The following is a 27421-nucleotide window of genomic DNA, read 5'->3' as shown; positions in this document are numbered from 1 at the left end:
CTAAACCTAATATAATTATACCATCCCTCATTAAATCACCCCTAAAAAGATCTAAACACCCTTTATTTGATCTAATTACCATAACCTAATTTAATCACCCCTAAACTTGATCCAATCATTTAAAACCTTACCGCTAAATCCAAAATATAAATCTGCACCATAATGTCAATAAAATATTTTCTTCAAATAATAACCACTGAACTATACGGCATTAAATTTAAACTCTCATAATTGACTCTTAAAATCATGATTTTAAAAATTAACATAAAATAATAGCCACTAAAATTCCAAATAAGTAATTTTATCCCCTAGCTGCCTACCAAACTTCAAACACTGCTAATAAACACCAAACACTAGGTTTAAACTTTACAGCTAAGCCCTTGGCCACTGCCCCTGAAAACATTGACCTCTACATTAAAACTATACTGAAAATCTAATTACATCCAACACCTCCCCAAACCGTTAGACCTTACAATGATTCCTAAACCCTTAAATCCCAGACTAGCTCCTAAACAACTGCCTCAATTATGTGCAAAGACATGCTTTAGTGCAGCTCCATTAACACACCAGAACACCAGCACATTCTCGTATATTCCCTTTAGGCATCTGTATGAATAATTTACTCTGTGTACAGCTGAGTTTTGTATACTGTAAGTTGATGTTCGAGGTTATGGTGAGAGGGTTGGAATAATTACCCTTCACACAGCTCCATATTCAGAGTTGAGTTAAGCACAGAGTGAGAACTTACAGTTTTAGGTGCCACTTAAGACTTATCCGGCACTATCCGAGTTATGCATACGGCGGTGAAGTTTGTCTAAAATATTGCCGTGTTTCAGTCAAACTCAAGCCTAAACAAATTTTTCTTGTTGGCTCAGTCAGCTTATCCTTCAAACTAAGTGCATGTTCTTGAACAGGGGCGTACATAGATTTAACACAAACAGTGATACTTGATTATTCAACAAAGTAAAATAAAGATGTTAATAAAAGTGTGATAAACCTACATCTCACACACATTTGTAATTTTATGATATTGACTGAGTATCTTGTGGCTTAAGGTGTAATTTGCATCTTCAATTCTTATTTTCTATCCCTGACTTTTTTCAGGTATAAAGGTGAATGTTTGTGTTTAAGAGCAGTGGTCTAGATGTTTCTGAAAACCCTGTTTTGGTCCTCATAATAAATAACAATTTAATAATTTGAATGTAGTAATAAACTTTAAGCAGTAGTGTAACCAGACTCTGAAAATGATCCTCGAATACATCTTTGTCTTAATTCACCAACTCTGAGTATGTTTATTGTTTATTCACTGTGTTTATGTCGTATATTTATTGTTGAGTTTGTTGTGGTGGTAAAAATGAGAATAAAGCTGATGTTAATGTTAAAGTGATGAAAGTGAAAAGAGACATAGATACTGAAAAACACAACAATAAACTCAATTTCTTCACAGATTGTTCACACACACGCACACACACGCACCTTTCCTCACATGTACCAGCAAGTATGTTTGAAGTTGCGGTTAATAAACCGAGGCTCATTTTGTGCATTAAAATCCTACAGCTCAGCAGTCAGAGAGTAGATGTATATATATGTGTGTGTGTGTTCTGATGACCAAAGTCTGTTTTAGTTTCAGTATAAACTCACACTCCGTATCACACACATCATGTGAAGAGAAAGATCTGTGATGTTCTCCTCAATGTGTTTGTGTGAGATTTTATACAAGTTCTTCAGTGTTCTTCGCCTGTGGCAAAACAACACGTAGGGAATTAACGCTACTTGGATTATAGACTATATTTTATACACAGATACAACTTCGTAGAAACTGCAAAAACAAAAGGTGTTTTCTTTGGCACATGTCGCAATAGTGCCAATTTCATCACATTTCTTTTTACAAACGATGTGTTCACAATTTCATAATCCTCCAAGTCCCCGAAATGATCTCCTAAAACTGTCCATATGTCAATATCCACTCTCTCCTAAACACTTCATTGTGTCTTTAGATCTGTGTCTCCTGAACACTCTCCTTGGACCCATTGGACAGCAGCAGAGGCTCATTCTGAGAGCTGGGGGTGTGGCTTAAGCTCTTCAGTGTTCCATGGAAAGTCATTGCCATAGGGATTGGAATCGGTAACGGCGGAGATACAGATCCAGGATTAGTGGCATCAACAGCTGTGCCGGTTTGATTGTTAGATGAGGCCTGCTTTTTGCTGGAAGGGCTTGTTTTGTTGCCAGTTTGCCCCACCCCAATGTTGAGTCCTAAAACATTGTTGTTAAAGTGGTGAGGTTTGTAGTAGTGATTGATGTGATCTGAGCGCCCAATGTTGGGCAGGGTGACGATTTCAGAGTCATGGATCCGAAGATTTGCTCCAGGTCCACCCCCAGATACTGGTCCTGCCCCAGAGTGAAGTGTAGAACCACCTGCAATGCCACTGGCACCACCTGGTGGTCCCATTTCATCCTCAACATTGATGATCTCAATGGCACGGGCAGGACCATGATGCTTGTGCAGCTGGTGCTGCTTCCTCAGTTTGTAGAAAACCACAAGCATCACAGCAGCCATGAATGTGATGGCCACAAAGCAGCCAATTATTATCTTTGTTGTCTTCATTACATCCTCAAGACCTGAAAGATTAGCAACATCAGTGATGGAGACTGTGAACGGGCGCTCTGGAGCACGGGTAACATGAGGTGACAGAGATGATGGACCAGATCCTGAAGGCCCTGATGACCCTGATGGTGCCGTTGGTGCTGGAAAACGGATTAAGGTTTCATTGACAAACTGCCGAGCAGAGCCATGGCCATCTTGCCCCGTCTCCACAGTTTCCACAGTGACGGTTGTAAAGTAGCTGTATGGAGTTCCAGGATCAGAAGCAGACACATTAAGTACAGCAGTTGCGGTGGTGTTTCCGGCTGAGTTGGTCACCATGCAAGTGTATGGCCCGGTATCCTGCATGGTAACATTAGTGAAGTTTAGGGTGCCATCATGTAACACTGAGATTCGTACTTTGTAAGCACCATGGGTCATCAGGGTTCCATTAGGGGTCAACCAGTTCACAGAGGTCATGGACGTTCCAGTCCGGCATTTCAGTTCCGCTGCCATTCCCTCAGTCACATTTAGGTCAGTTGGAGGCTCCACAATGACAGGGGCATAGCAAGTGAAGTCTCTCTGATCCAGGTCCCCAATGTAGCGTCCTTTGGTGCCAGGTGGAGAATGGCAGCGGGCACAGCAGGTGGAGTTATCTGGCACAGTCTCTTTCAACCACCAACTAAGCCATAGAACATCACAGTTACAAACCCATGGGTTGTGGTTCAGGTGAACCCTTTCAAGCTGTTGCAGTGGTGTAAAAAGATCATGGGGCAAGGAATGCAAAGAATTGTGGGATAGATTGAGCTCCTCTAGGTTCTTTAGGTCATCAAAAGCATTGCGTTCAATTAACGAGATGCGTGAATGCATAAGCCACAACTTGCGTAGTGAAACAAGACCTTGGAACGATCCTGGACGAACTACACCTAGCTGATTCCCAGAAAGTTCCAGTTCTTCAAGTTTAACAAGTGGTGTCAAGTTCGGAACATCTTTCAATCCACACATTCCCAAATTTAGGAACCGAAGGTTGACTAGTCCTTCAAAGGCCGCCTCCGAGATAAAACTGAGCTTTCGGAGTTCACCAAGGTCCAAACGACGGAGGGAAGGGACGCGATGGAAAGCATAGGCTGGAAGTGTTTCTATTGGATTATTTCTCAGCCAGAGTTCACGCAGTTTACTGAGATATTCAAATGCTTGCGATGGAACCAATGGCAAGCGATTATCGAAAAGCTCAAGAGTAATGAGGTTTGGGAGGCCATTAAATGCTCCAACTTCAATCTGACGAATTTGATTCTTTGACAGCTGAAGAATCTCCAGGTGGCTCAGGTGTTTAAAGGTGTCGGATTTGATCATCTATAGAGAGAGAGAGAGAAAGCAACATTAGTAAGAAAGGAATACATTTAAACAACACATAAATAAATTTTGTTTTTGTTGGCATAATCTTAGTTATATCCATTGTTTGGCATTGAAATGTCCACCTCATTAGCTACTGTATTTATAATCTCTAGCTAAATGAAAAGTGTCTACACCACATTCTCTTATTTTTGTAGGAGCAACAGCAAGGGCATTTACCTTTTAGCTTATTAATACCTTTATTAATTAAACACACAGGTTAATCATACAACCAGGTTTGTGTTTAATTCAAAGAACCAAGTTGTAATATAAATGATTTAAATTGATTTTTAAACAACTGCTTAAATCTGTATGTTACGTCCCGCAGTAGTTTCGGGCATTTCGCACGTATTTTAGTGCCTCTGTCTTTCAGGTCTTGGGATTGGACATCGCACCTGTCAATCATGGTTTCCAGCGCGACCGCGATTACCGTGGGAACCAATGAGGCTGCCCCAGCCGAGTATAAGAACCCGGAAGTGACGCAGCCAGGGGCGCGGCTTTTTTGGTTCATTCATATAGATTGTTGCTATGGTGACGCTATACTTCCGGTATTATTGAACGTTGTCGTAGTGATTTGTGAATGGTGTGTGTGCGTTACGCTAAGCTTTCTACGTGTGTTGTTTTGTCCTGACTACGCCCAGTACGAGTTCTTGGACGTTTCTCCATTCGCAGTGTCGAGTCCAGGTTAGTATGCCCTAGGGCGTACATAAACAGCACGTAGAGTTAGACTTTGTTTAGACACACTAGATAGGAGTGAGAGCTAATTGTTGTACTTATGTTTTGGCTAGTTAGTGTAGTTAGCGGGCATCCCACGCCCTGTTTTTGTTTTCACTTTGTTTATTAGTTTAGATTGACTGCCGCGCATAAGTTAGAAGGTGTTTTGTTTTATTTATTTCTTTGATTTAAGCTCTGCTCGTGGCTCCCACCGTTGAATGCATATTTGATATTTTGTATATATTTTCTGTAAATATTATTTCTTTCTCTACTTGTACTATTGGTTTCCACTGTGTGTTTTGGTGCTTTAAAATTACTAAAGTTTGCTAAAACTCAGCGCTACTCTCGAGTTGGTCTCATTCTTGTTCATGAGTGGCTTCTCAACTAGTAATCAGTGACGGTCTTCAAGATATTATCCTTTCTTTTTATTTATTTATTTTTCCTTATGTCGGCTTCCAATCTCCCTTAGACGAGAGCAAAATAACAACCAAATAGGAAACCGTAACACTGTACTTAAACAATTAAATAAGATTTTCCTTCAAATATTACCACATGTTAGGATTCAAAGACGAATAAATCTGTAGAAATTTGCATAGACCCACCCACAACAAAGCATATTAAATGCTATTAAATATTAGGTCTGGAAGGCTTTATTTTTCTTTCATGTTAATTTTAACATTTAGTATAAGTATTCATAAATATTTAAACAAAATGATATATGAAGCTGTTAAATCTTGAATTAACAAAATTATTAATATTAATATTATTGTCAAAATAAATGTTAAGAAGCATATTAAGACATTAATTCATTAAACTGAAATGACAGAGAATATCAATAAGAACTATTTAAAACTACTGTAGACTCGGATAACCATGGATAACGTGCACCAGATTACAATACAGTGTAAACACATGGACAGTTACACCTAAAAAACACGAAACACAGTGTTTTATAAATCATCGTCCTCAGGGAGAAATTGTTTAGGTCCTGGATTCGCTACAAAGTGAAGCGTAAGAGTGAATTCTGATTTTCTATATTTAAATTTAAGTGATTTTATTGCCAGTTAGCCTAAAAAGTTAGTTTGTTTAAATTAGCCACATGAATTTTTACTTAGCCACAATAAAAGCTTGCATTTCACCCTGCAGCAAGATACATCTTTGGGCTAGCCACAGTAGTATGAGATAGAATAGTCAGAATGTTGCACAGACTTTGTGTGAAAGTTTTTATGCCATTTATTAGCGTTTATTAGCATCTTGTCAGGATAGTAATTATTAAAAATAATAAATGAGAAAAAAAGAGATCTGCCAATACGCTACATGTTGATAGAAATCCCATCCCAATCACAAGGAATTTTACTATGATAAACTATAGTGCCATACTATACCATGGTGTTAGTGTGGTACTTCATACATTCCTATGGTAGGCACCATAGGACTTTATATAGTATTAGGGTAGGCGCTGTGGTTCTTCACTATGTACTGTACTGTAGTAAAACTATGGTATGTACCAAAGGTTAGGGTTAGGGTTACTTAGTAACCTAATAACTCAATTCTTACACTGAGTTATTAGGTCACTAAGTAAGTGGCACCTTACTGGACTGAAAAATTCTTTCTACCAGATGAGGTGCTTATCATGCCTACTAAAAGTAGTGTATATATAATACTATATATATATAGTATTAATACTCCATGTCCAACTTGAAAAAACCTTTTTTTTTTCTAGAATTAAGTCAAAATTTTATGTTTATGGATGTATTATGCTTTACTACAAGGTCACAGTAAAGTTAATAATCAAAATGTGCACACTTTTACTTCCAACAATAAAGTACATTTTATATCAGAAAATTACATTTAACATTTAAGTACAGTAAACTTTTAGACTTCTTTTTCTCACGTAATTTTCTAAAAGTTAACTTAAACCTTAAAATCATTTTCTGGTATAATGGTATTTTTACAAAAAAATCACTTTCACATTCTTTATACTTTCTATAAGACTGTGTATTATGAATTTTAGTACATACTACTTACATGGTATAGTAGAGGCAGTATTATATTAGATACCTGCTGAACTCTGGTAGCCACTGTGGTACACAATAAGTACAATTCTAAAATACCTCACTAAGGTATTGTGTAATATCCTTTAGAGGGAACCATGATATACTATTTAAATATTACCATTATGGTACATAAATAACTATAACATATTTTGACAGTATCTCAGTACATGTTCCATGATAAAACCATGCACCATACTATAGTACAGTACATGTACCACTGTACCAACATATCCATTAGAATAGAACCAGTGTAGTGTGGTACATATACTATATCAGCAAATATGTACCATGGTACTGTCAAAAATAATATATTAAATATAACATCATGGTACAGTTAACATCAAACTAGCATGGTATGTATACCACAGTAAAATAATTTGAGTGATTATAAAAGTTAACTTAAAACATTACCGAGATTGAGCTAAATCTCCCAGTCCAAGTGTTTTTTAAGAACCCAAGAACTATAGATTAACCATATTAGCAAGCTATTTAGCTAACATCTACCAAGCTTGCTATATTACAGATGTTACTCATGCGGTATTCTGGTTTTACCGCCACGCCTCATGGGGGCAGCATTTGGGTTTGTGCGTTTGCTGGCTTTTACTGCTGAGTGGCGCTATATAACTACAGACTGACGCCTCGGGCATCAGTTCATCCTCTCAACGATTAATGAGCCGCAGTTCCTTTAGAGCTGCACGTAGTAACAAATAAAAGCAAGTGAAACATTGTAGATAAACAAATTTATAATTACAGTGCTAAAATTACAGTACAAATGTAGAATTAAAATTGAATAACATTTTATTATGATCGAATTTAAGCAAAGTAAACGTTAACACAGTGAGGCTTTAGATTTTATCATGTGTAATTAGAAAATCTACGCATGTAGGTTTTTTTGTCATGTTATATTTTGTGTTCTTTAAATTTGTAGTAGATTTATTAACTAAAATAAACGAAACTAAATGACCATAAAAATTCTAACATTGTCAGGCCGTGCTACTGCGTCAGCAGATGTCGATGTGGGGGCGCTATCACTATCTCGCCCGAGCTGGCGGAATGGCTGGAGGACGCAAGGAGCAAGGTGAGAGAGAGCTCTTGCAGAGCTGGGAAGGCTGCAGGCTCTTCGAACCGGTGGACTGGCTGAAGGACAGCGAGGAGCAGCGTGAGACAAGAGCGCGGCACAGCTGGGAAGGCTGCAGACTCGCCATTCGGCGGACGCCGTTTAAAGGTGAGGCAGCGGGGAGATACACGGTCCCAAGCACCATCCAAGAGGCATGGGCCGAGGAGGCCTGGCAGGACGGTGGCGAGGATCTAACGATGGAGGACTACACGTTGTTGGCGCAGCAAAACAGAGAGCGCATTTCCGACCTGCGGGAGCAGGTGGCGCAACTCCAAATGCTGCTCGTCCAGGTTCGAGAGAACCACGCTGTAGCTCCGGATATTCTCCCTCTCTCTAATCTGGACGACGCACTCCTCCTCCCGCTCCCGTCTGTAATCAACGCAGAGGTCTACGCGCCGCGGCTGCACGGCGACGAGGACACGTTTCCTCCACCGCCGCCATCTCTGCCAGACATGGGGGACGTTGCTCCCGCTCCACAGCCGCCAAGCGTCGTGTGCGGCACTGCCGATCTGCCGCCTCCAAGCTGCACGAACTTCGAGCCAGCGCCTCAGCCAGGCTTCGAGGATGGCCTGCTGCTTCCTCCGCCTCCCGGCTTTGAGGACATCGCGCCAGCTCAGCAGCCGCCGACGGACACAGCGAACGACGCCCCGGCTCCTCAGCCGGGCTTCGAGGTCGGCCTGCTGCTTTCTCCGCCTCCTGGCTTTGAGGGCATTGCGCCAGCTCCTCAGCCGCCGATGGACGCAGCAAACGACGCCCCGGCTCCTCAGCCGGGCTTCGAGGTCGGCCTGCTGCTTTCTCCGCCTCCCGGCTTAGAGGACGTCGCTCCAGCTCCGCCGCCGCCGCCCAGCTCAGCGCACGTCGCTCCAGCCCCTCAGCCGCCGCCGAGCGTCGCTCCAGCCCCTCAGCCGCCGCCGAGCGTCGCTCCAGCTCCTCAGCCGCCGCCGAGCGTCGCTCCAGCTCCTCAGCCACCGCCGAGCGTCGCTCCAGCTCCTCAGCCGCCGCCGAGCGTCGCTCCAGCTCCTCAGCCGCCACCGAGCGTCGCCCCAGCTCTTAAGCCTCGCATGCGGGCGTGGATTATGCAGGCTTGCCAACCCTGCTCGCGAGAGGGGATCGACCGCCTCGGTGTTGGGGGTCCAGACTGGGACCGCTGGGGAGGGAGTCCGGGTCCTCTGGTAACGCTCCAGAGGAGCGTTTTTTAGGGGGGGGTACTGTAACGGTTAACCCCTAGAGGGTGCCAAAGCGCCTGGGTTTGTTTGTTTTATGTTGGAGTTTAGGTTTAAGTTGGACTGCGTGTCCCAGACTGCACCTCGGTCAGGGGACATGGGAGTTCACCTGAACCGAGGTAAGATAATTAAGTTAATTATAAAGAGCCTGACTGGAGCGCAGTTAGGCGTCTAGCTTTTGTTGTCCTTGTATGGTTTATGTTGGTGTTTATTTTATGTGTTTATTTAATAAAAAGCCATTACTAAACCGCCAGCTCGCCTCCTGCAAATTATGCCACGCACACACAGACACCGACTGAGAAATCGTGACAAAAAGTGGGTGAGCCACAGGTGTTGTCAGATTAATGGGGAAAAAATTATCTAATAAAACTATAAAAGATACATAGCCTTTATAAGACTATACTTTTATTTAAGTGCATGCACAATGAAGGCAAAACTTTATGATTTTGTAAAATAATAAAAGCAAACAGGGATACAGTGCTGTTCTGTATCGGACAGAGCGCGTCAGAAAATAAACCGAAACTCCACACCAATGAATTATTAAAATGGCCAGTCAGTTTCCTTGCTGTTTTCCCCGACGCATTCATAATCATTAGTCTACTTCTGCCGGTGCTGTGTTTCTTAAAACCCCCGTTAAAACCGCATATTCAGAGAAAGGCTCGCCCGCGAGAGGTTGTGCGCACGCGCGTTCCACTACACAGCAAATATGTTGCCGCTCACGTCGGCGTGTGTTTTGCACAGCGCCGCAAAGACAGAGTTTATTTAACACATATAAATTTGTGTTTGTTGATTTTCTGGGAAAGAGCAATCTCTTATAAAGCTCTCATATCGACACGCACATTCATCTAACTTTAGATCAAAACTCTGCAAAGTGAAAGAGCGCACACGCACGCTGCGGGTTCACGCGAACATTTTACATTCACTAAAAGGTTTATTTACAACCACATTTCAGCCATTCACACACATGCATTGTGCTGTGTGTACCAACACAAGCAGCTTTGTTCCAATATTCAATTCTCATAAATAGGGGCAACATATACTTGCTGATGTAAATTGCATTACAAGTGTTGCAAAGACGAATGGCCAAATATCCAACCAGAATTCAGCCAGAAGTGTGTCAATAGCTTTCCAGTGGCTAATAAAGCTGAGACCTACTATAGGGCTTCTGACCTTATATTCAACCTATTCTATTCAACCTTTGATACAAAAAAGGTAGACAGAATTTTAGATAATCATGTAAATAGCTTTTATGAAGTTAACATGTAATGCATGGAGTATAGGAGATGCCAAAAGGCTTAAAAAACTGCTCAGGAAAGACTGGACTCCTTCAAGACACTTAAAAATACTACAGGCCATATTGCACTATGACTGTTACCCATTCTGTGCTATTCTAACAAAAGAAAAAGAGCAGATTTTTTAAAAGTAAAAGCGTGCATGACATGAGCAGCTTTAATTATTAATAATTAAATAATTGTTCAATGTTGGACATAAACAGTAAAAAGCACCATGAATATTATTTTTTTGATTATTAATTTCATGTTCTTTTGATCATTCAGCGTTGAATGATTATTTGAAACAGAAGCGCTTCCTGTATTCATGCTACGAGTAATTTGATCATACAAATATTATTACGTCGTGCTCGGCCCACTGAGCATCCGATTCCAAAATTGACATTTTTACCATTAAAAATAAAAAAAGCTCTTAAACTGTTGTTTGTGCTGTTTTCTTTATTAATAAAGAAATAGACAGATAGAAACAGAGAGTCTGTCTAAACAAAATTAATTGCAGCCATTTTGCAAAATGTCCTTTTGCGCCACCTGGCGGTCATTTCACAAATTACTTTGAATTGCGACTGATTTATTTTGGCTGTTGTCGTTTGGCTGCGACAGAGTGCTCAGCAGTAATAGACATTCTGCTTGAGTAACCACTGTACTTCTTATAGTAATACTACTTATCTTCATGCACACAGTCCAGACACTAATCCAGGTTAAAGAACTTTCCCATTTTAATTTGCTAATATGGCTAGCCTAGACTTGTTCTGCTACAGACAGGTCTGGAAGATTTATCTCCATAATGAATATTTTTTTTTATTCTGCTAACCAGATTAACACCAAAGATGTCATCACAAATTAATACCCTGTTATTCACACTCTAGGACCTGAATGGTCTTTAAGCTAGAAAATTAACACATACATTTTGGAGAGCTCTAAAACATACAGTATATTAGCATGGTAAAAAAGAAGCATCATATGGCTACACTAAAACGATCTACCCACTGCGACCCTCTTAGCATTTACATGCATGCAACGCATCCCAATTTACTGATATAACATCTAATTTACATAAACACATCATAGTTTGGCCAGGAGTTTCAGTGGTGATGCAATATAGGGAAAACATTTAACAGAGTACACTGACTCAAGATGGGAGGTAAGCCAAACTAAAGAAACCTTGAATTTCAGTGAGACAGTGAGTTAGCGGTGTTTGTGTCTGATGCAAGTAATGCATGTTTAGAGTGCCAGAAAATGAAGTATAAAATATAAAGAGAATCTGAAACAAATACAATAAATAAATAAAATCAAGTATTTAAATAAATAGTTTAATCAGACACAGATGTGGTTCAATAAGTTTGTCTTTTGCACATTAAAACTGTTATAACCTATCTGTTATATATATCTGAGCTAACAAAAATGCTTACGTATTTAGTAATCTAATCAGGTTTTTGTTTTTGTAACAAGAGTTTGATATACTGTGTTTAACAGAAACCTGATTTAAATTGAATGAGCATTAAATGAAGCCAGTCCTAGATATAGCTACATACATCAGCTTTAGGATGTATGTTTAGGGAACAACGACCATGGGTGCTGTTGACCTACAGGGTGCTGGGGGAAACTGGGCTACTGTTGGTCGAAGAAGGAGAGGAGGAAGGCGTGTTCGAAAACAGAGAGAGAAGAGGAAAGGCAAGAGTTCAGGGGTGATAGTCGGGACTTTGAATGTTAGGCCATAACAGGGAAGGGAAGAGAGTTGGTTGATATGATGCAGAGAAGAAAGGTGAATATACTGTGTGTCCAGGAGACCAGGTGGAAAGATAGCAAGGCCAGAAGCTTAGGAGCAGGATTCAAATTGTTTTACCATGGTGTGGATAAAAAAAGAAATTTGTATTCTGAAAGAGGAGTTTGTAAGGAATGTTCTAGAGGTGAAGAGAGTATCAGATAGGGTGATGAGTCTGAAGCTGGAAATTGAAGGGGTGATGTTCAATGTTGTTAGTGGTTATGCCCCAGAGGTAGGATGTGAGTTAGAAGGAGGCATTCTGGAGTGAGTTAGATGAAGTGATGAAGAGCATCCCCAGAGGTAAGAGAGTGGTGATTGGTGCAGACTTCATTTAACATGTTGGGGAAGGGAACAGAGGTGATGAAAATGTGATGGGCAGGTTTGGTGTTCAGGACAGGAATGTAGAAGGACAGGTAGTGGTGGACTTTAAAAAGAGGATGGAAATGGCAGTAGTAAATACTTTCTTCCAGAAGAGGCAGGAACATAGGGTGACATATAAGAGTGGAGGCAGAAGCACTCAGGTGGACTATATCTTGTGTCGACGTTGTAATCTAAAAGAGATCAGTGACTGCAAAGTGTTGGTAGGGGAGAGTGTAGCCAAACAACACAGAATGGTGGTGTGTAAAATAACCCTGATGGTGAGGAAGGTGAAGAGGACAAAGGCAGAGCAGAGGACAAAGTAGTGGAAGCTGAGAAAGGAAGAATGTTGTGTAGACTTCAGGGAGGTGTTGAGACAGGCTATGGGTGGTCAGGAGGTGCTTTCAGTTGACTGGACAACTACAGCCAGCCAATGTGATCAGGGAGACTGGTAGGAGGGAACATGGTGTATCATTGGGTCAGGAAAAAGTGGACAAAGAGACTTGGTGGTGGAATGAGGAAGTCCAGGAGTGTATACAGGGAAAGAGGCTAGCTAAGAAGAAGTGGGACACTGAGAGGACTGAAGAGAGTAGACAGAAGTACGGGAGATGCAGAGTAAGGTGAAGGTAGAGGTGGCAAAAGCAAAACAAAGAGCATATGAGGACTTGTATGCTAGATTGGATAGTAAGGAGGGTAAGGTGGATCTGTACAAGTTGGCGAAGCAGAGAGATAGAGATAGAAAGGATGTGCAGCAGGTTAGAGTGATTAAAGATAGAGATGGAAATGTACTGACAGATGTCAGGAGGGTGATGGGAAGATGGAAGGAGTACTTTGTGGAGTTGATAAATGAGGAAAACGAAAAAGAACAAAGAGTAGAAGAGGTGACTGCTGTGGAAAAAGTAGCAGCAAATATTAGTAAAAGTGAGGTGAGAAGGGCGTTGAAGAGGATGAAGAGTGGAAAGGCTGTTGACATACCTATGGAAATGCTTAGGAGAGTTGGCAGTAGAGTTTCTGACTAGTTTGTTTAACAAGATCTTGGAGAGTGAGAGGATTCCAGAGGAATGGAGAAGAAGTGTATTGGTGCCGATTTTTAAGAACAAGGGAGATGTGCAGAGCTGTGGCAATTATAGAGGTATAAAGCTAATGAGCCAGACAATGAAGCTGTGGGAAAGAGTAGTGGAAGCTAGGTTAAGGGCAGAGGTGAGCATTTGTGAGCAGCAAAATGGTTTTATGCCTAGAAAGAGTACATCAGATGCAGTATTTGCTTTGAGGTTGCTGGTGGAGAAGTACAGAGAGGGAAATAAAGAGTTGCATTGTGTCTTTGTAGATTTAGAAAAAGCGTACAACAGGGTGCCGAGAGAGGAGCTGTGGTGTTGTATGAGGAAGTCTGGAGTGGCAGAGAAGTATGTTAGAGTGGTGCAGGACATGTATGAGAGCGCTAAGACAGTGGTGAGATGTGCTGTAGGTGTGACAGAAGAGTTCAAGGTGGAGGTGGGTCTGCATCGGCTCTGACCCCCTTTTGGTTTGCTCTGGTGATGGACAGGATGACAGATGAGGTAAAACAGGAGTCTCCATGGACTATGATGTTTGCAGATGACATTGTGCTTTGTAGCGAGAACAGGGTGAAGAAAAATTTGAAGAGGTGTAGGTATGCTCTGGAAAGCAGAAGAATGATGGTTAGCCGCAGCAAGATGGAATACATGTGTGTGAATGAGAGGGACTCAAGAGGGGCGGTGAGGCTACAGGGAGCAGAGGTGAAGAAGGTGCAGGATTTTAAGTACTTAGGGTCAACGGTCCAGAGCAACGGAGAGTGTGGAAAGGACGTGAAGAGGCGGGTACAGGAAGGTTGGAATGGGTGGAGAAAAGTGTCAGGTGCGTTGTGCGATAAAAGAGAATCAGCAATGCTCTACGGCTTAAAGACAGTGGCACTGAAGAAAAGACAGGAGGCAGAGCTAGAGGTAGCAGAGCTGAAGATGTTCAGGTTCTCTTTGGGAGTGACAAGGATGGATAGGATCAAGAATGAGTTCATCAGTGGGACAACCCACATTAGATGTTTTGGAGATAAAGTCAGAGAGGCCAGATTGAGGTGGTTTTGGACATGTTCAGAGGAGAGATTGTGTATATATCGGTAGAAGGATGCTGAGGTTGGAACTGTCAGGCAGGAGATCTAAAGGAAGACCAAAGAGGACATTTATGGATGCAATGAGAGAGGACATGAAGTTAGTTGGTGTAAGAGAAAAGGATCCAGAGGATAGGGTTAGATGGAGGCAGATGATTCACTGTAGCGACCCCTAAAGGGGAACAGCCGAAAGACAAAGAAGAAGAACTCATTATAACAGAGTATTGCATTGTCTCATGTTGTTGCTCTTGTTCTCACATTTGCACATGAACTTTATGTTGTCTTCTTGCCATCTTTTTTGTCTAGTCAGCTAATTTGATTTTTGTCTTGGGTGGTTTGGTTAATTTATGTTGTATGTAGCACCTTGGTCCTGAGGGAAGTTGTTTCATTTTACTGTGTACGGAACTAAATATGATTGAAATAACAATAAAAGCCTACTTGACTTGACTTTAATGCAGCTTTAAACCCCATTGATCAGCCTGTTCTCCTTGATAGATTAGATAATGTATTAGGCGTTAAGGAAACAACCCTCTTCTGTTTCAGATCTTATTTGACTGATCGTTATTGGTTTGTAGATTTAAATGGTGACTATTTTATCTCTACATGCTTCCTCTGGGTAACATAATTCGCAAACATGGTATTAGTTTACACTGTTACTTTAATTTTATGTTTTATGTTCTGATATGTCGTTGTTGTCGCACTGTCACTTTGTTGTTGCTCGTTTTGCACATTTGCACGTGCACTTTATGTTGTTGTCTGTTGTCTGGGAAAAAAAAAAAACCTGTAGATAGTCTGTTAGTTAGTTAGTCTTTTAGTTAGTTTTTTTTTTTTGTTGTTAATTTATATTGTAATTTATGTTAATGCAACCACGGGGGGGGCGCAATCCAGTGTCTTCTTGTGCCAGTCCCAAGTCTGGATAAATGCAGAGGGTTGTGTCAGGAAGGGCATCCGACGTAAAACATTTGCCAAATCAATGATGCGAATCAAGAATATAATTCCCATACCGGATCGGTCGTGGCCCGGGTTAACAACGACCGCCACTGGTGCTGTTGACCTACAGGGTGCTGGTGAAAATTGGGCTACTGTTGGTCGAAGAAGAAGAGGAGGAAGGCGTGTTCGTAAGCAGAGAGAGAAGAGGAAAGGCAAGAGTTTAGGAGTGATAGTGGGGACTTTGAATGTTGGGACCATGACAGGGAAGGGAAGAGAGTTGGTTGATATGATGCAGAGAAGAAAGGTGGATATACTGTGTGTACAGGAGACCAGGTGGAAAGGGAGCAAGGCTAGAAGCTTAGGATCAGGGTTCAAATTGTTTTACCATGGTGTGGATAGGAAAAGAAATGGAGTAGGAGTTATTCTAAAAGAGGAGTTTGTAAGGAATGTTCTAGAGGTGAAGAGAGTATCAGATAGGGTGATGAGTCTGAAGCTGGAAATTGAAGGGATAATGTTCAATGTTGTTAGTGGTTATGCCCCACAGGTAGGATGTGAGTTAAAAGAGAAGGAGAAATTCTGGAGTGAGTTAGATGAAGTGATGCAGAGCCTCCCCAGAGGGGAGAGAGTGGTGATTGGTGCAGACTTCAATGGACATGTTGGGGAAGGGAACAGAGGTGATGAAAATGTGATGGGCAGGTTTGGTCTTCAGGACAGGAATGTAGAAGGACAGATGGTGGTGGACTTTGCAAAGAGGATGGAAATGGCAGTGGTAAATACTTTCTTCCAGAAGAGGCAGGAACATAGGGTGACATATAAGAGTGGAGGCAGAAGCACTCAGGTCGACTACATCTTGTGTCGACGTTGTAACCTGAAAGAGATCAGTGACTGCAAAGTGTTGGTAGGGGAGAGTGTAGCCAGACAACACAGAATGGTGGTGTGCAAAATAACCCTGGTGGTGAGGAAGGCGAAGAGGACAAAGGCAGAGCAGAGGACAAAGTGGTGGAAGCTGAAAAAGGAAGAATGTTGTGAAGTCTTTAGGGAGGAGTTGAGACAGGCCATGGGTGGTCAGGAGGTGCTTTCAGTTGACTGGACAACTACAGCCAATGTGATCAGGGAGACAGGTAGGAGGGTACTTGGTGTATCATCAGGTAAGGGGAAAGTGGACAAGGAGACTTGGTGGTGGAATGAGGAAGTCCAGGAGTGTATACAGGGAAAGAGGCTAGATAAGAAGAAGTGGGACACTGAGAGGACTGAAGAGAGTAGACAGGTGTACAGGGAGATGCAGAGTAAGGTGAAGGTAGAGGTGGCAAAGGCCAAACAAAAGAGCATATGAGGACTTGTATGCTAGGCTAGACAGTAAGGAGGGAGAGGGGGATCTGTACAGGTTGGCAAGGCAGAGAGATAGAGATGGGAAGGATGTGCAGCAGGTTAGAGTGATTAAAGATAGAGATGGAAATGTACTGACAGATGCCAGGAGGGTGATGGGAAGATGGAAGGAGTACTTAAAGGAGTTGATGAATGAGGAAAACGAAAGAGAACAAAGAGTAGAAGAGGTGACTGTTGGGGAACAGGAAGTAGCAAATATTGGTAGAAGTGAGGTGAGAAGGGCGTTGAAGAGGATGAAGAGTGGAAAGGCTGTTGGTCCTGATGACATACCTGTGGAGGTATGGAAGTGCTTAGGAGAGGTGGCAGTAGAGTTTTTGACAAGTTTGTTTAACAAGATCTTGGAGAGTGAGAGGATTCCAGAGGAATGGAGGAGAAGTGTATTGGTGCCAATTTTTAAGAACAAGGGAGATGTGCAAAGCTGTGGCAATTATAGAGGTATAAAGCTAATGAGCCAGACAATGAAGCTGTGGGAAAGAGTAGTGGAAGCTAGGTTAAGGGCAGAGGTGAGCATTTGTGAGCAGCAATATGGTTTTATGCCTAGAAAGAGTACATCAGATGCAGTATTTGCTTTGAGGATGCTGGCGGAGAAGTACAGAGAAGGTAACAGGGAGTTGCATTGTGTCTTTTTAGATTTAGAGAAAGCGTATGACAGGGTGCCAAGAGAGGAGCTGTGGTATTGTATGAGGAAGTCTGGAGTGGCAGATAAGTATGTTAGAGTGGTGCAGGACATGTATGAGAGCTGTAAGACAGTGGTAAGATGTGCTGTAGGTGTGACAGAAGAGTTTAAGGTGGAGGTGGGTCTGCATCAAGGATCAGCTCTAAGCCCCTTTTTGTTTGCTCTGGTGATGGACAGGATGACAGATGAGGTAAGACAGGAGTCCCCATGGACTATGATGTTTGCAGATGACATTGTGCTCTGTAGCGAGAGCAGGGAACAGGTGGAGGAAAATTTGGAGAGGTGGAGGTATGCTCTGGAAAGCAGAGGAATGAAGGTTAGCCGCAGCAAGACGGAATACATGTGTGTAAATGAGAGTGACCCAGGAGGATCGGTGAGGCTACAGGGAGCAGAGGTAAAGAAGGTGCAGGATTTTAAGTACTTGGGGTCAACGGTCCAGAGCAACGGGGAGTGTGGAAAGGAGGTGAAGAGGCGGGTACAGGCAGGTTGGAATGGGTGGAGAAAAGTGTCAGGTGTGTTGTGCGATAAAAGAGTATCAGCGAGAATGAAAGGAAAGGTGTACAGGACAGTGGTGAGACCAGCGATGCTCTACGGCTTAGAGACAGTGGCGCTGAAGAAAAGACAGGAGGCAGAGTTGGAGGTAGCAGAGCTAAAGATGTTGAGGTTCTCTTTGGGAGTGACAAGGATGGATAGGATTAAGAATGAGTTTATCAGAGGGACAACCCACGTTAGATGTTTTGGAGATAAAGTCAGAGAGGCCAGATTGAGGTGGTTTGGGCATGTTCAGAGGAGAGATTGTGAATATATCGGTAGAAGGTTGCTGAGGCTGGAACTGCCAGGCAGGAGGTCTAGAGGAAGACCAAAGAGGAGATTTATGGATGCAGTGAGAGAGGACATGAAGTTAGTTGGTGTGAGAAAAGAGGATGCAGAGGATAGGGTTAGATGGAGGCAGATGATTCGCTGTGGCGACCCCTGAAAGGGAACAGCCGAAAGACAAAGAAGAATGTTGTAATTTATGTTAGGAATATCTGTCTTGTCTCTGCTAGCCAGCTAACTAGGCCTCCTAGCTAGCTAGTTTAGCTTCTTTGTTAATTTATGTTGTAAGTTTATGTTGCATGTAGCACCTTGGTCCTGGAGGAACGTTGTTTCGTTTCACTGTGTACTAACTGTATATGGTTGAAGTGACAATAAAGCCTACTTGAACTTGAACTTGAACACAGTTAAATGTCTCAGCAAAGACACATGAGAGACACCAGCTTGATAAATTTAAGGAATGTGTGAGGTACATTAGAAACGGGATGCTTATTAACTACTTAATTCTGACAAGACACAAGAACTGGTACTAGGACCACATCCAGCTAGAAGTAAGCTTTCTGTTCACACAGTAGGATGGCCTTTCTGTTCCATCATATACTGCAGTAAAAGACCCTGGTGTGATTATTGATTCCAGTCTTTCATTTGAAGCTCATTTTGATAATGTCACCTTAAGGTTGAATAATTGTAATGCCTTAATGTCTGGATGTGTAACTAAGTGCATAAACAAGCTCCATTGCAGAATGCAGCAGCCAGAGTCCTCACTAAAACCGGAAGATACAGTAAGGAAAATTATTTGATCCCCTGTAGATTTTGTAAGTTTGCCCAATTTAAAAAAATGAAGGGTCCATAATTAATTTTTATCCTAGGTTTATTTTTAAGGATAGAGATAGAATATTAATAAAAAATCCAGAACATGTTCTTATGAAAACATATTATTATAAATTGAGTTGCATTTCGGTGAATAAAATAAGTATTTTATCCCATACCAAACAACAATAATCCTGGCTGTCACAGCCTGGTTATGTGCTCATGTGGTACAAAGATTAATTTAAAAAGGTGCTCCTAACTCATTGTGTGTCTAAAAGCCACCTGTCTACAGACACTTTATCTTGCACTCAAATCTCACCACAATGGGCAAGACCAAAGAGCTGTCATCAGGGACAAGACTATAGACCTTCACAGGGTTGGAATGGGCTACAAAACCATCAGCTAGAAGCTTGCTGAAAATTGCTGAGAAGGAGACAAGTGTTGGAATAATTATTTGCAAATGAAAGTAACACAAAACAACGATCAATCGCCCTCTGTCTGGAGCTCCATGCATGATTTCACCTCATTGGGTAGGAATAATCATGGAAAAAGTAAGGGATCAGTCCAGAACTATATCAGAGGAGCTTGTGAATGATTTTAAGGCAGTTGAGACTACAGTCACCAAACAAACCATTGGTAACACAATACGCCACCATGGATTGAAATCCTATAGCTTTGCAAGGTCTCCTCTACTTAAGAAAGTACTTGTCCAGGCCCGTCTAAAGTTAAGTTGGGGAAAAAAGGCTGAGAATGATTCTAAGAGAAAGTATGATGTTTTCACCTCCATGCTTGATTGTAGGGACAATGATTCTAAGGCCAACTTTTCTGCATTGAGGGCCCAATGGACAGGGCCATGTATGAATGTGTAGATGGGTCTTATAGCAGGACAGTGACCTAAAAGATACCAATTCAACAAAGAAACACAGGCCTCCAGACAATAATCCTAAAGAAAATTTATGCAGGGAGCTACAATTTTGGGTTGCCAAGCGACAGGCAAGAAACCTTAAGGATTTAGAAAAGATCTGTAAAAAATAGTGGACCAAAATCCCTCCTGCATTGTGTGCAAACCAAGTACAAGAAACGGCCTACTTCTGTGCTTGCCAACAAGAGTTTCTCTACAAAGTGCTAAATCATGTTTTGTTTGGAGATCAAATACTTATTTTCCTAATTGAAATCCAAATAATTTTTAACCTCTGTATCATGTGCTTTTTCTGGATTTTTGGTTGATGTTCCGTCTCCATCCTTCACAATTAACCTATGACAAAAATTACAGAGCCCTTCTTTTTTTATTAAAGCGGGCAGACTTACAGAATATAAATTGGAAAAAAATAATTTTTTCCCCACTGTATAAGCATGTCATCCCTATCTTATCCACACTGCACTGGCTCCTAGTGAAATTTTACATTGATTTTAAAATACTGCTATTGACATATAAAGCAATATAGAGCAATATACCTGAGCAAGTCTTTTTTTTTCTTTTTTATGATCTATAATTTCTGCTTTGATCAAAAAGGTGTGTACTATTTCTATATAGCCTATAATAAATGCTACTGCAGCGGGGCAGAGCTTTCACTTACAAAGTTATGGAAAAGCTTTTCAATTAGTGTTTACCATCAATCTCTTTGTCTAACTATATGTTATTCCTGAGATACTAGTGATCCTGACTTCTTGTGCTCTACACACATGCATGATGTAATGTCCTATCTCTGCTTAGAGCCTTAATACTGAGAATGGATCCTGATAGATAGCTTTCACATTACCATGAGTTTACTGTGGATGGTATTTACGTTTACAGAATTTGGTAGACACCCTTATCCAGAGCAACTTAAATAAGTGCTTAGTAGTCTCCATAATTGAATAAATGCTTGTACTGGCTTTATTTTATTGGGTTATTGACTAGAATGCAAACAATATTGGGATGTTTTTGTTTTGTTTTCTGTTTCTTGGATACCCAAGAAACATATGTCTTTAGATATTGTTTAAAGATTGCCAGTAACTCAGCTTTATTTAGATAAAGTTTATTCCATCAACTATGTGACATCATAACAGAAAAGAGTCTAGATGCATGCTTCTTCGATCTTTGTGAGACAGTGGGAGCAGTCAAGCAGCGCTGGAGGATTGGCGGGAACATGGTGCACTGCAGGTGATAAGGGCTTAGAGGTAAGTGCGTGCTGGGTCTTTTTTTGTCTTTGTAGGGAAGCTTTAGAGTTTTAAATCTGTTGCAGCAGCTGCAGGAAGCCCGTGGAGTTAGTGGAGAAATGGGATAGTGTGGGAGAACTTACATTAACACTAGAACTACCAGGTTTTTCTGACCCCTCCAGCCCTAACAGAGGTAGGCCAAATGGCCTCTTGGTTTTAAACTAACAACTTAATCACTGACAATTGACTCCCATTCATTTGTAAAAGGGTGGCCGATTGGAATGTGTCACTCCCCTTCCCCCCACAAATGGAAGGGCAGAGTAAGAAAAGCTTTGAAGGACGGTGGAAAACCATATTTGAATCGAAGAGGAGAACAAAAACCAGGGAAAAATCCACCTAAAGAGTTGAGTGGAAGAAGCGTATGTGTGATGTGATCTCTCTCTCTCTCTGAACACGCTAAGGAGCACTAAACGCCACAAAAACAGTTAACCTATCAAAATAAACCACATACCATATATAATAATTTAAATGTACATAATTAAGGTCAAAAAAAAAAATACAAAATATATATATATATATAGGATTACATCATGATTCTTTCTTATTGATTTTACTATTTTGCAAGTTGTCTGAGACGTACACACAAACTAATTAGACTTTTTTTTTTATATAAAAAGAAAGCCTTTCAGGTAACAAAGTATAAAATAAAGTAAAGAGCAGAATGAGCAAAGATAAAAATCTGTGTCAATTTATCTTTGTTATTCAAATAGATACACATTACAAATAAACATAATATGAATAAAAAACAAAGTTTTTATTTTTCAGGAAGATTAGGTGTATTCAGCAGTATTGAATTAACAAACATGAAAGGTGAAACACTATATGCTTACACACTTCATCCATCATTTCATTCTATTTTATCTTAAATATGTGTGAAGAATAGAGTGAACTTTATAGTTACTTACACTATGTGTATCTGTTATAAATAAAACACATGAGCAAATTAGATTTAAATGGGTTGTTATTGTTGCTTCCATAGACATCTTTGTGTATTTTACAAGCTCAACATGTGTTGTTTTACTAGTACATATGTGTGTTTAAATGTCTGAAACCTAAAATATGCCTTATGTGGTTAACCCTCTGGGGCCCGAGGTGATTTTGGGGCCCTTGAGATGTTTGGACATGTAATGTGTCACTCTCCTTCCCCCCAAGAAGTGTACTCTAAAGTACCTCACACATGGCTGTGGTTTGGATGACTGTGGGCAGGGCTGTTTACTGATGACAAGCTAAACTTGGGAATAAAAGGGATAGTTTACTACATGCATTCACAATCTTCAAGAACTTATCGGTACGAACAAGCTGCAAATATGCCAAGACATTACACTGCTGCTGAGGCTTGTTGTTGAAATGCAGCTGCATTCTGGTTCAGGTGCAGAGGTCGCAAAGCGCACAGAGGAAGATCTCTGCGGCTGATCCAGATCCCCAGACTGCCCATGTACAGTATCTGGTATGTTCTTTAATGCTGTCATACAGTCTAAAACATTTTTATTGTATTTACCACAATACAATACTTATTTAAAATCACATTTTATTATCTTATGTTTTTAATTATGGAGCTCAAAGCATTTATTTGTTTAGAGTTTAAAGCAGGGTTCTTCAATTTTGTCCACAAATGTCTAGTTTGGTTGCAGATGTTCTAACCAGCCACACATGATTTTACTTGTTTAAACAGTTCACCTTAGTCTCCAACCATCTCCCATGTGTGCCTCCTATTTAGCTGGAATATAAGCATGCAGCCACATCAACCCTTTGTGAATAAGTCTGAACACCCTTGTTTAGCGTAGTGCTTCTGAACCATCGTCCTGGTGGACCCTTTGTACAGTATATTTTAGTGTTTTCCCTGGTCTATTGATTATTTAAATGGTAAGTTAAATCTGGTTTGCTAAGAAAACACTAAAATATGCAGGGCACTGGGTCCTCCAGGTTGAGAACCATTGATTTAGAGCATTTACCTGTATGGAATTCTCCTGCAGGTTGAGGTATCGTGTGTTGACTGAGATGCTTTGTGGGACTTCGTCCAGTCCCTTCCTGGTACAAATTACCCGACTCGCTTGATTAGAGCAGCTACAGAGTGTAGGGCATGGGGGAGTTGCCTCAACGAGTTGGGGTCCACTGAGATATGGCCAGAATAAAAGCTGGACTAGCCAGAGGAGGGGGAAGGGGCTACAAAGGCCTGTTAACATGGCAGCCCACATGGCCAATGAGTCATGTCCTACCCCCCTTATTCCAAAAATTCTGATTTACCAGCACTGGAATGGCAGGAGGCGTTAGCACGTTCTTTTAAACATTCATTATAATGAGTACATGGACCAATTAGAATTAAATGGACTTATTGAATGGAAACTAGTTTCAGCCTTCAGTCTTCTTAGGGGAGATGTCATACCACTGCAGAAAAAAAAGAGAGAGAATTGGGAGGGAGAGGTTAGCAGGGTCATTATAGTGCATATGTGCATCAGAATTAAGTTTCACTTAGCAAAGCATTTTATCCAGAACAAAGTCTGCACTACTATGGGCTGATTTTATTGCATGCTTATTAACATCTTCCACAGTCACATGCTTAGTATTCAAATAATCCTACAATTTAACACCACCACAAGCTCAGTATTTACTAAATACCAAAAATATATGTAGGGGACATGGAAACTATAAACATGGATATTATGGAATACAAGGAAAAGATAATGGTAAAATAAGAAAAATTGCGAATTGCGAAACATAGGACAAATCTGGAAATTTAGAAATAGCAGGAAAAAAAAAGGTTATCTGGACGTTGAATCATGTAAACTGAAGAAACTTGGATGAAAAGTGGAACAATTCCACCTAACAAGAAAGAGGTCCAGTTGACAGGACTCCATTTCAGCTCAAACACACTGAACAAAGTCTACGCCACACAACATTCACATTGCTCAATGTCCACACTGCATAATGTCTAATTTCACAGAACAAATTTACAACATATTCTTTTTTTCCTCCCAGCAGCTCTCTGATTCAATGTTGTGTTAAACAGCAGTTGTGTAGTACCTTTTTGACTTGGAGATGTTATTTTGTACTGTTTCTTGTTTGACAAATGACATATGCATTTACTAGCCTTAGCAGCAGGTTTACTGAGAGACCAGTGACTAGCACTGGGTGCTCTTGCTGCTGAGACCAAGATTCAAGCCCAACTTGGGGCATCAGCTAAGTTCCTAAAAGAAAATAATAAAAGACCTATGATCAACAGGATGTGTATACTAAGGATATTTTTCAGTTGGGAGATAAAAAGTAACTGTTTTTTAAAAAACTGCTTCAAAATCTAATGTTATTTTGATTGACTATTTGAAACATTGTTTTGGTTTCATTCATTCAGCATTATCTCAGGATCCTCCAATGTCATTTATTTAAATTAAGAACTTTCAAAAAGTATTTAATACCAACATTGTCCTATGTCCATAACGTTACCAAGTTAACATCGCCACAAAGTTCTGACAATCAAACGTACCTGTTGGGTTGTCTGTACCTGTGTTAGGAACTTAATAACTACTCTGAGACTCCTGGAAGCATTTATGTATTTAGATCATTAATATTTTTACAATCTGGTTTAAATTTCAGATGATATCTGACATGCAGGTGTATTCTATTTCAAAGAGAAATTACTGACATGACAGTTTCTGAATAAAAAAAAATCCCAGAAATTATGTGCTAATAATTACATTACACACCTGCATAAACATAAGAAAATCCTGTCTAAATAGGGCTTTAGAAAGGTATTTAAAAAAAATAAAATAAAGACTTTCAATAAATAATGTAATTTCAAGCTGAAAGAGAGATGGCCTGTGAGGAAACAAACTGCACTGAGCCAAAAAAAAAGACAATGCAATTTAATCTGTATTCTGATTAAATCTACAGTGAGGTAAGTACCTGATCTCTCTCTCAAACAAACACACACACACACACACACCCACACACACCTTGTAAGAGACTGTAGGAGCCCTGAACTGAGTTTGGTGCTGAGTGAGGACACAAAACGTTTACACTGGTCTGTCTGATCAGGCCACAGTACACATGCGCACACTCACACACACAGATTAAATGTACATCAAACACTTTTTTAACAGTCTCAGTGGTTAAAATCTGCCCCACAGTGCCCAAAGGGGAAAAACCACAAAAGAGTTTTACTTTCAAACTGAATAAATAATAAATATATGTAATTAACTGGAAACAGATGGGCTACAAGTAAAATGCAGATTTATTTACATCATAATTTCAGGTAATATCATTATTCCATAACACAGTGGTACAGCAGGTAATGTTGTGTCACAGACCCTGAGTGAAATTTCACATTCTCCCTGGTTTATTTCCACCTCCCAATAACCGTGGCAGTATGGCCCTAGATGTGAAGGTGTGTGGTGGCCTGCAGTAGCAAGTGCCCTGCTGGGGTATATTTCTGCACCACTGCCACTCTAACCAGAATAAAGCTCTACTCACGGTGCACGAGTTACAGCATTGATTGTACTTTCTCTGTCTGCCTGTCTGACATACAACAAAAGAGAGTACAGTATAAATTCCACAATTATTCTTGTAATATTCTTTAGCCTTTTCAACACATGCACACCTTATTACACATTTTGTTTTTGTCTTTCCTGAAGAAGAGCTAGTGTAGCTCAAATTGCTAAAGAAGTGACTGCTGGTTCTGAAAGGAGAACACACAGTGCAGTGCAGATAGTTATGTATGGAGCTGTGTAGCTGCAGAGCATCAGGATGCAATATGGAAAGAAGGCGAGCAGGCAGAGGCAGTGTGGTGCTCTGGGTGATGTTCTAATGGGAAACCTTGGGTCCTGCTGTTCATGTGGATCTTACTCTGACATGTCCTACCTACCTAAACACTGTTACAGACCGAGTTACACCCTTCATGGAGACTGTGTTCCCTGATGACAGTGTCCTTTTTCAGCAGGATAATGCATCCTGACACCTTCTTTCAAATTCTCTAGAACTCAATCCAATTGAGCAACTGTGGGATCTGCTGAAGAAAACCATCTGATTCATGGAGGCTCCGCCTCACACACTTACAGGATCGGATGCTGACGGCTTGGGGCCAGATACCACACGTATGCACGTACACAAAACCATCAGAGGGGTATGTAGTTTATGTCTTGAATGGGAGGCGCTGTTATAGAGGCACAAGGGGGCGCCACATGGTACAGTTGATCAAGCCATAACACTAAACCCCCCTGACTGTGTGTAAGTGCGTGCACATAAAGGACAGGAGGACCGGTGACGCGTGATGTGCGCGCTCTCTGTCGGGCGCGCGCACTCCAAGCTTCGTCGCCATGACAACGGCTGAGGATGATGCAGGATGCTGGGTGGCGGCGCTGCGAGTGCGCGCGCAAACACACACACACACACACACACACACAGGAACAGAGGAAGGAAAACAACGACAACACGAAAAAAAAAATGCCGATAAATGTGTGTGTGTGTGTGTGTGTGTGTCGTGTAGAGTAAATAAATAGATATTTAAGCGTCGATTTTAATAAAAGCACGCACAAAGGCAAGGGTCTGTGTTAATGAGAGGGGGACTGCGGAGATTTACACACACGCGCGCGCGCTCGCAGCAGAACAATTAGGCCTCTCTCTCTCACACACACACACATCGCTCGCAGTTTAAATCTTTTCAAATAGAAAAATGAAAAACGGATCAAATGCAGGACGTTAAAATCGGTCACACACACACGCGCGCGCGTGCAAGCTAGATTAATGTAAGGGCGCGTGCCCGTACAATGCCGCCTTTATACAGCTCTCATTAACATTCGCCACCATCATAACACACACACACACACACACACACACAGCATCCCCCAAAAATCATCACACATACACACACCTCAGTGAGAATAAAGCGCTCCTAACACACACACCTGGTCCGGTGCTGCTCCTCTCCTCCCGCGCGGTGTGTGTGTGTGTGTGTGTATCCTCTCAGTCGGTCCGGAGCGCGCGCAGAGCAGTGGTGAGCGCACACA

General features: G+C 41.3%; 1 protein-coding gene across 2 annotated transcripts; it reads right to left on the bottom strand.

The window, feature by feature from the left end:
• Positions 1–27421, bottom strand: lrrc4bb (leucine rich repeat containing 4Bb). Of its 2 annotated transcripts, none has more exons than XM_053493925.1 (4): positions 27286–27421; positions 23378–23810; positions 86–3934; positions 1–26 (listed from the first exon to the last, which is right to left on the bottom strand). In XM_053493925.1, the coding sequence occupies exons 2-3, from the start codon at positions 23618–23620 to the stop codon at positions 1994–1996; spliced, it is 2184 nt and encodes a 727-aa protein (XP_053349900.1). In that variant the 5' UTR covers positions 23621–23810; positions 27286–27421; the 3' UTR covers positions 1–26; positions 86–1993. The 2 variants fall into 2 exon arrangements, with proteins under 2 accessions (XP_053349900.1, XP_053349899.1); XM_053493924.1 differs by having other exon boundaries at positions 27320–27421.

The sequence above is a fragment of the Clarias gariepinus genome, chromosome 4 (assembly GCF_024256425.1).
Source record: "Clarias gariepinus isolate MV-2021 ecotype Netherlands chromosome 4, CGAR_prim_01v2, whole genome shotgun sequence".
Classification (NCBI taxonomy): domain Eukaryota; kingdom Metazoa; phylum Chordata; class Actinopteri; order Siluriformes; family Clariidae; genus Clarias; species Clarias gariepinus.
The sequence above is the reverse complement of the archived record's forward strand: the minus strand, read 5'-3'. Positions and strand labels throughout refer to the sequence as shown.

Excerpts from the sequence above, each read along its gene's own strand:
- lrrc4bb (XM_053493925.1), bottom strand. The coding sequence starts at position 23,620 with ATGTGGGCTGCCATGTTAACAGGCCTTTGTAGCCCCTTCCCCCTCCTC. Across the intron at positions 3,935-23,377 it reads TGCAGGAGAATTCCATACAG|ATGATCAAATCCGACACCTT; the intron begins GTAAATGCTCTA and ends CTCTCTCTATAG.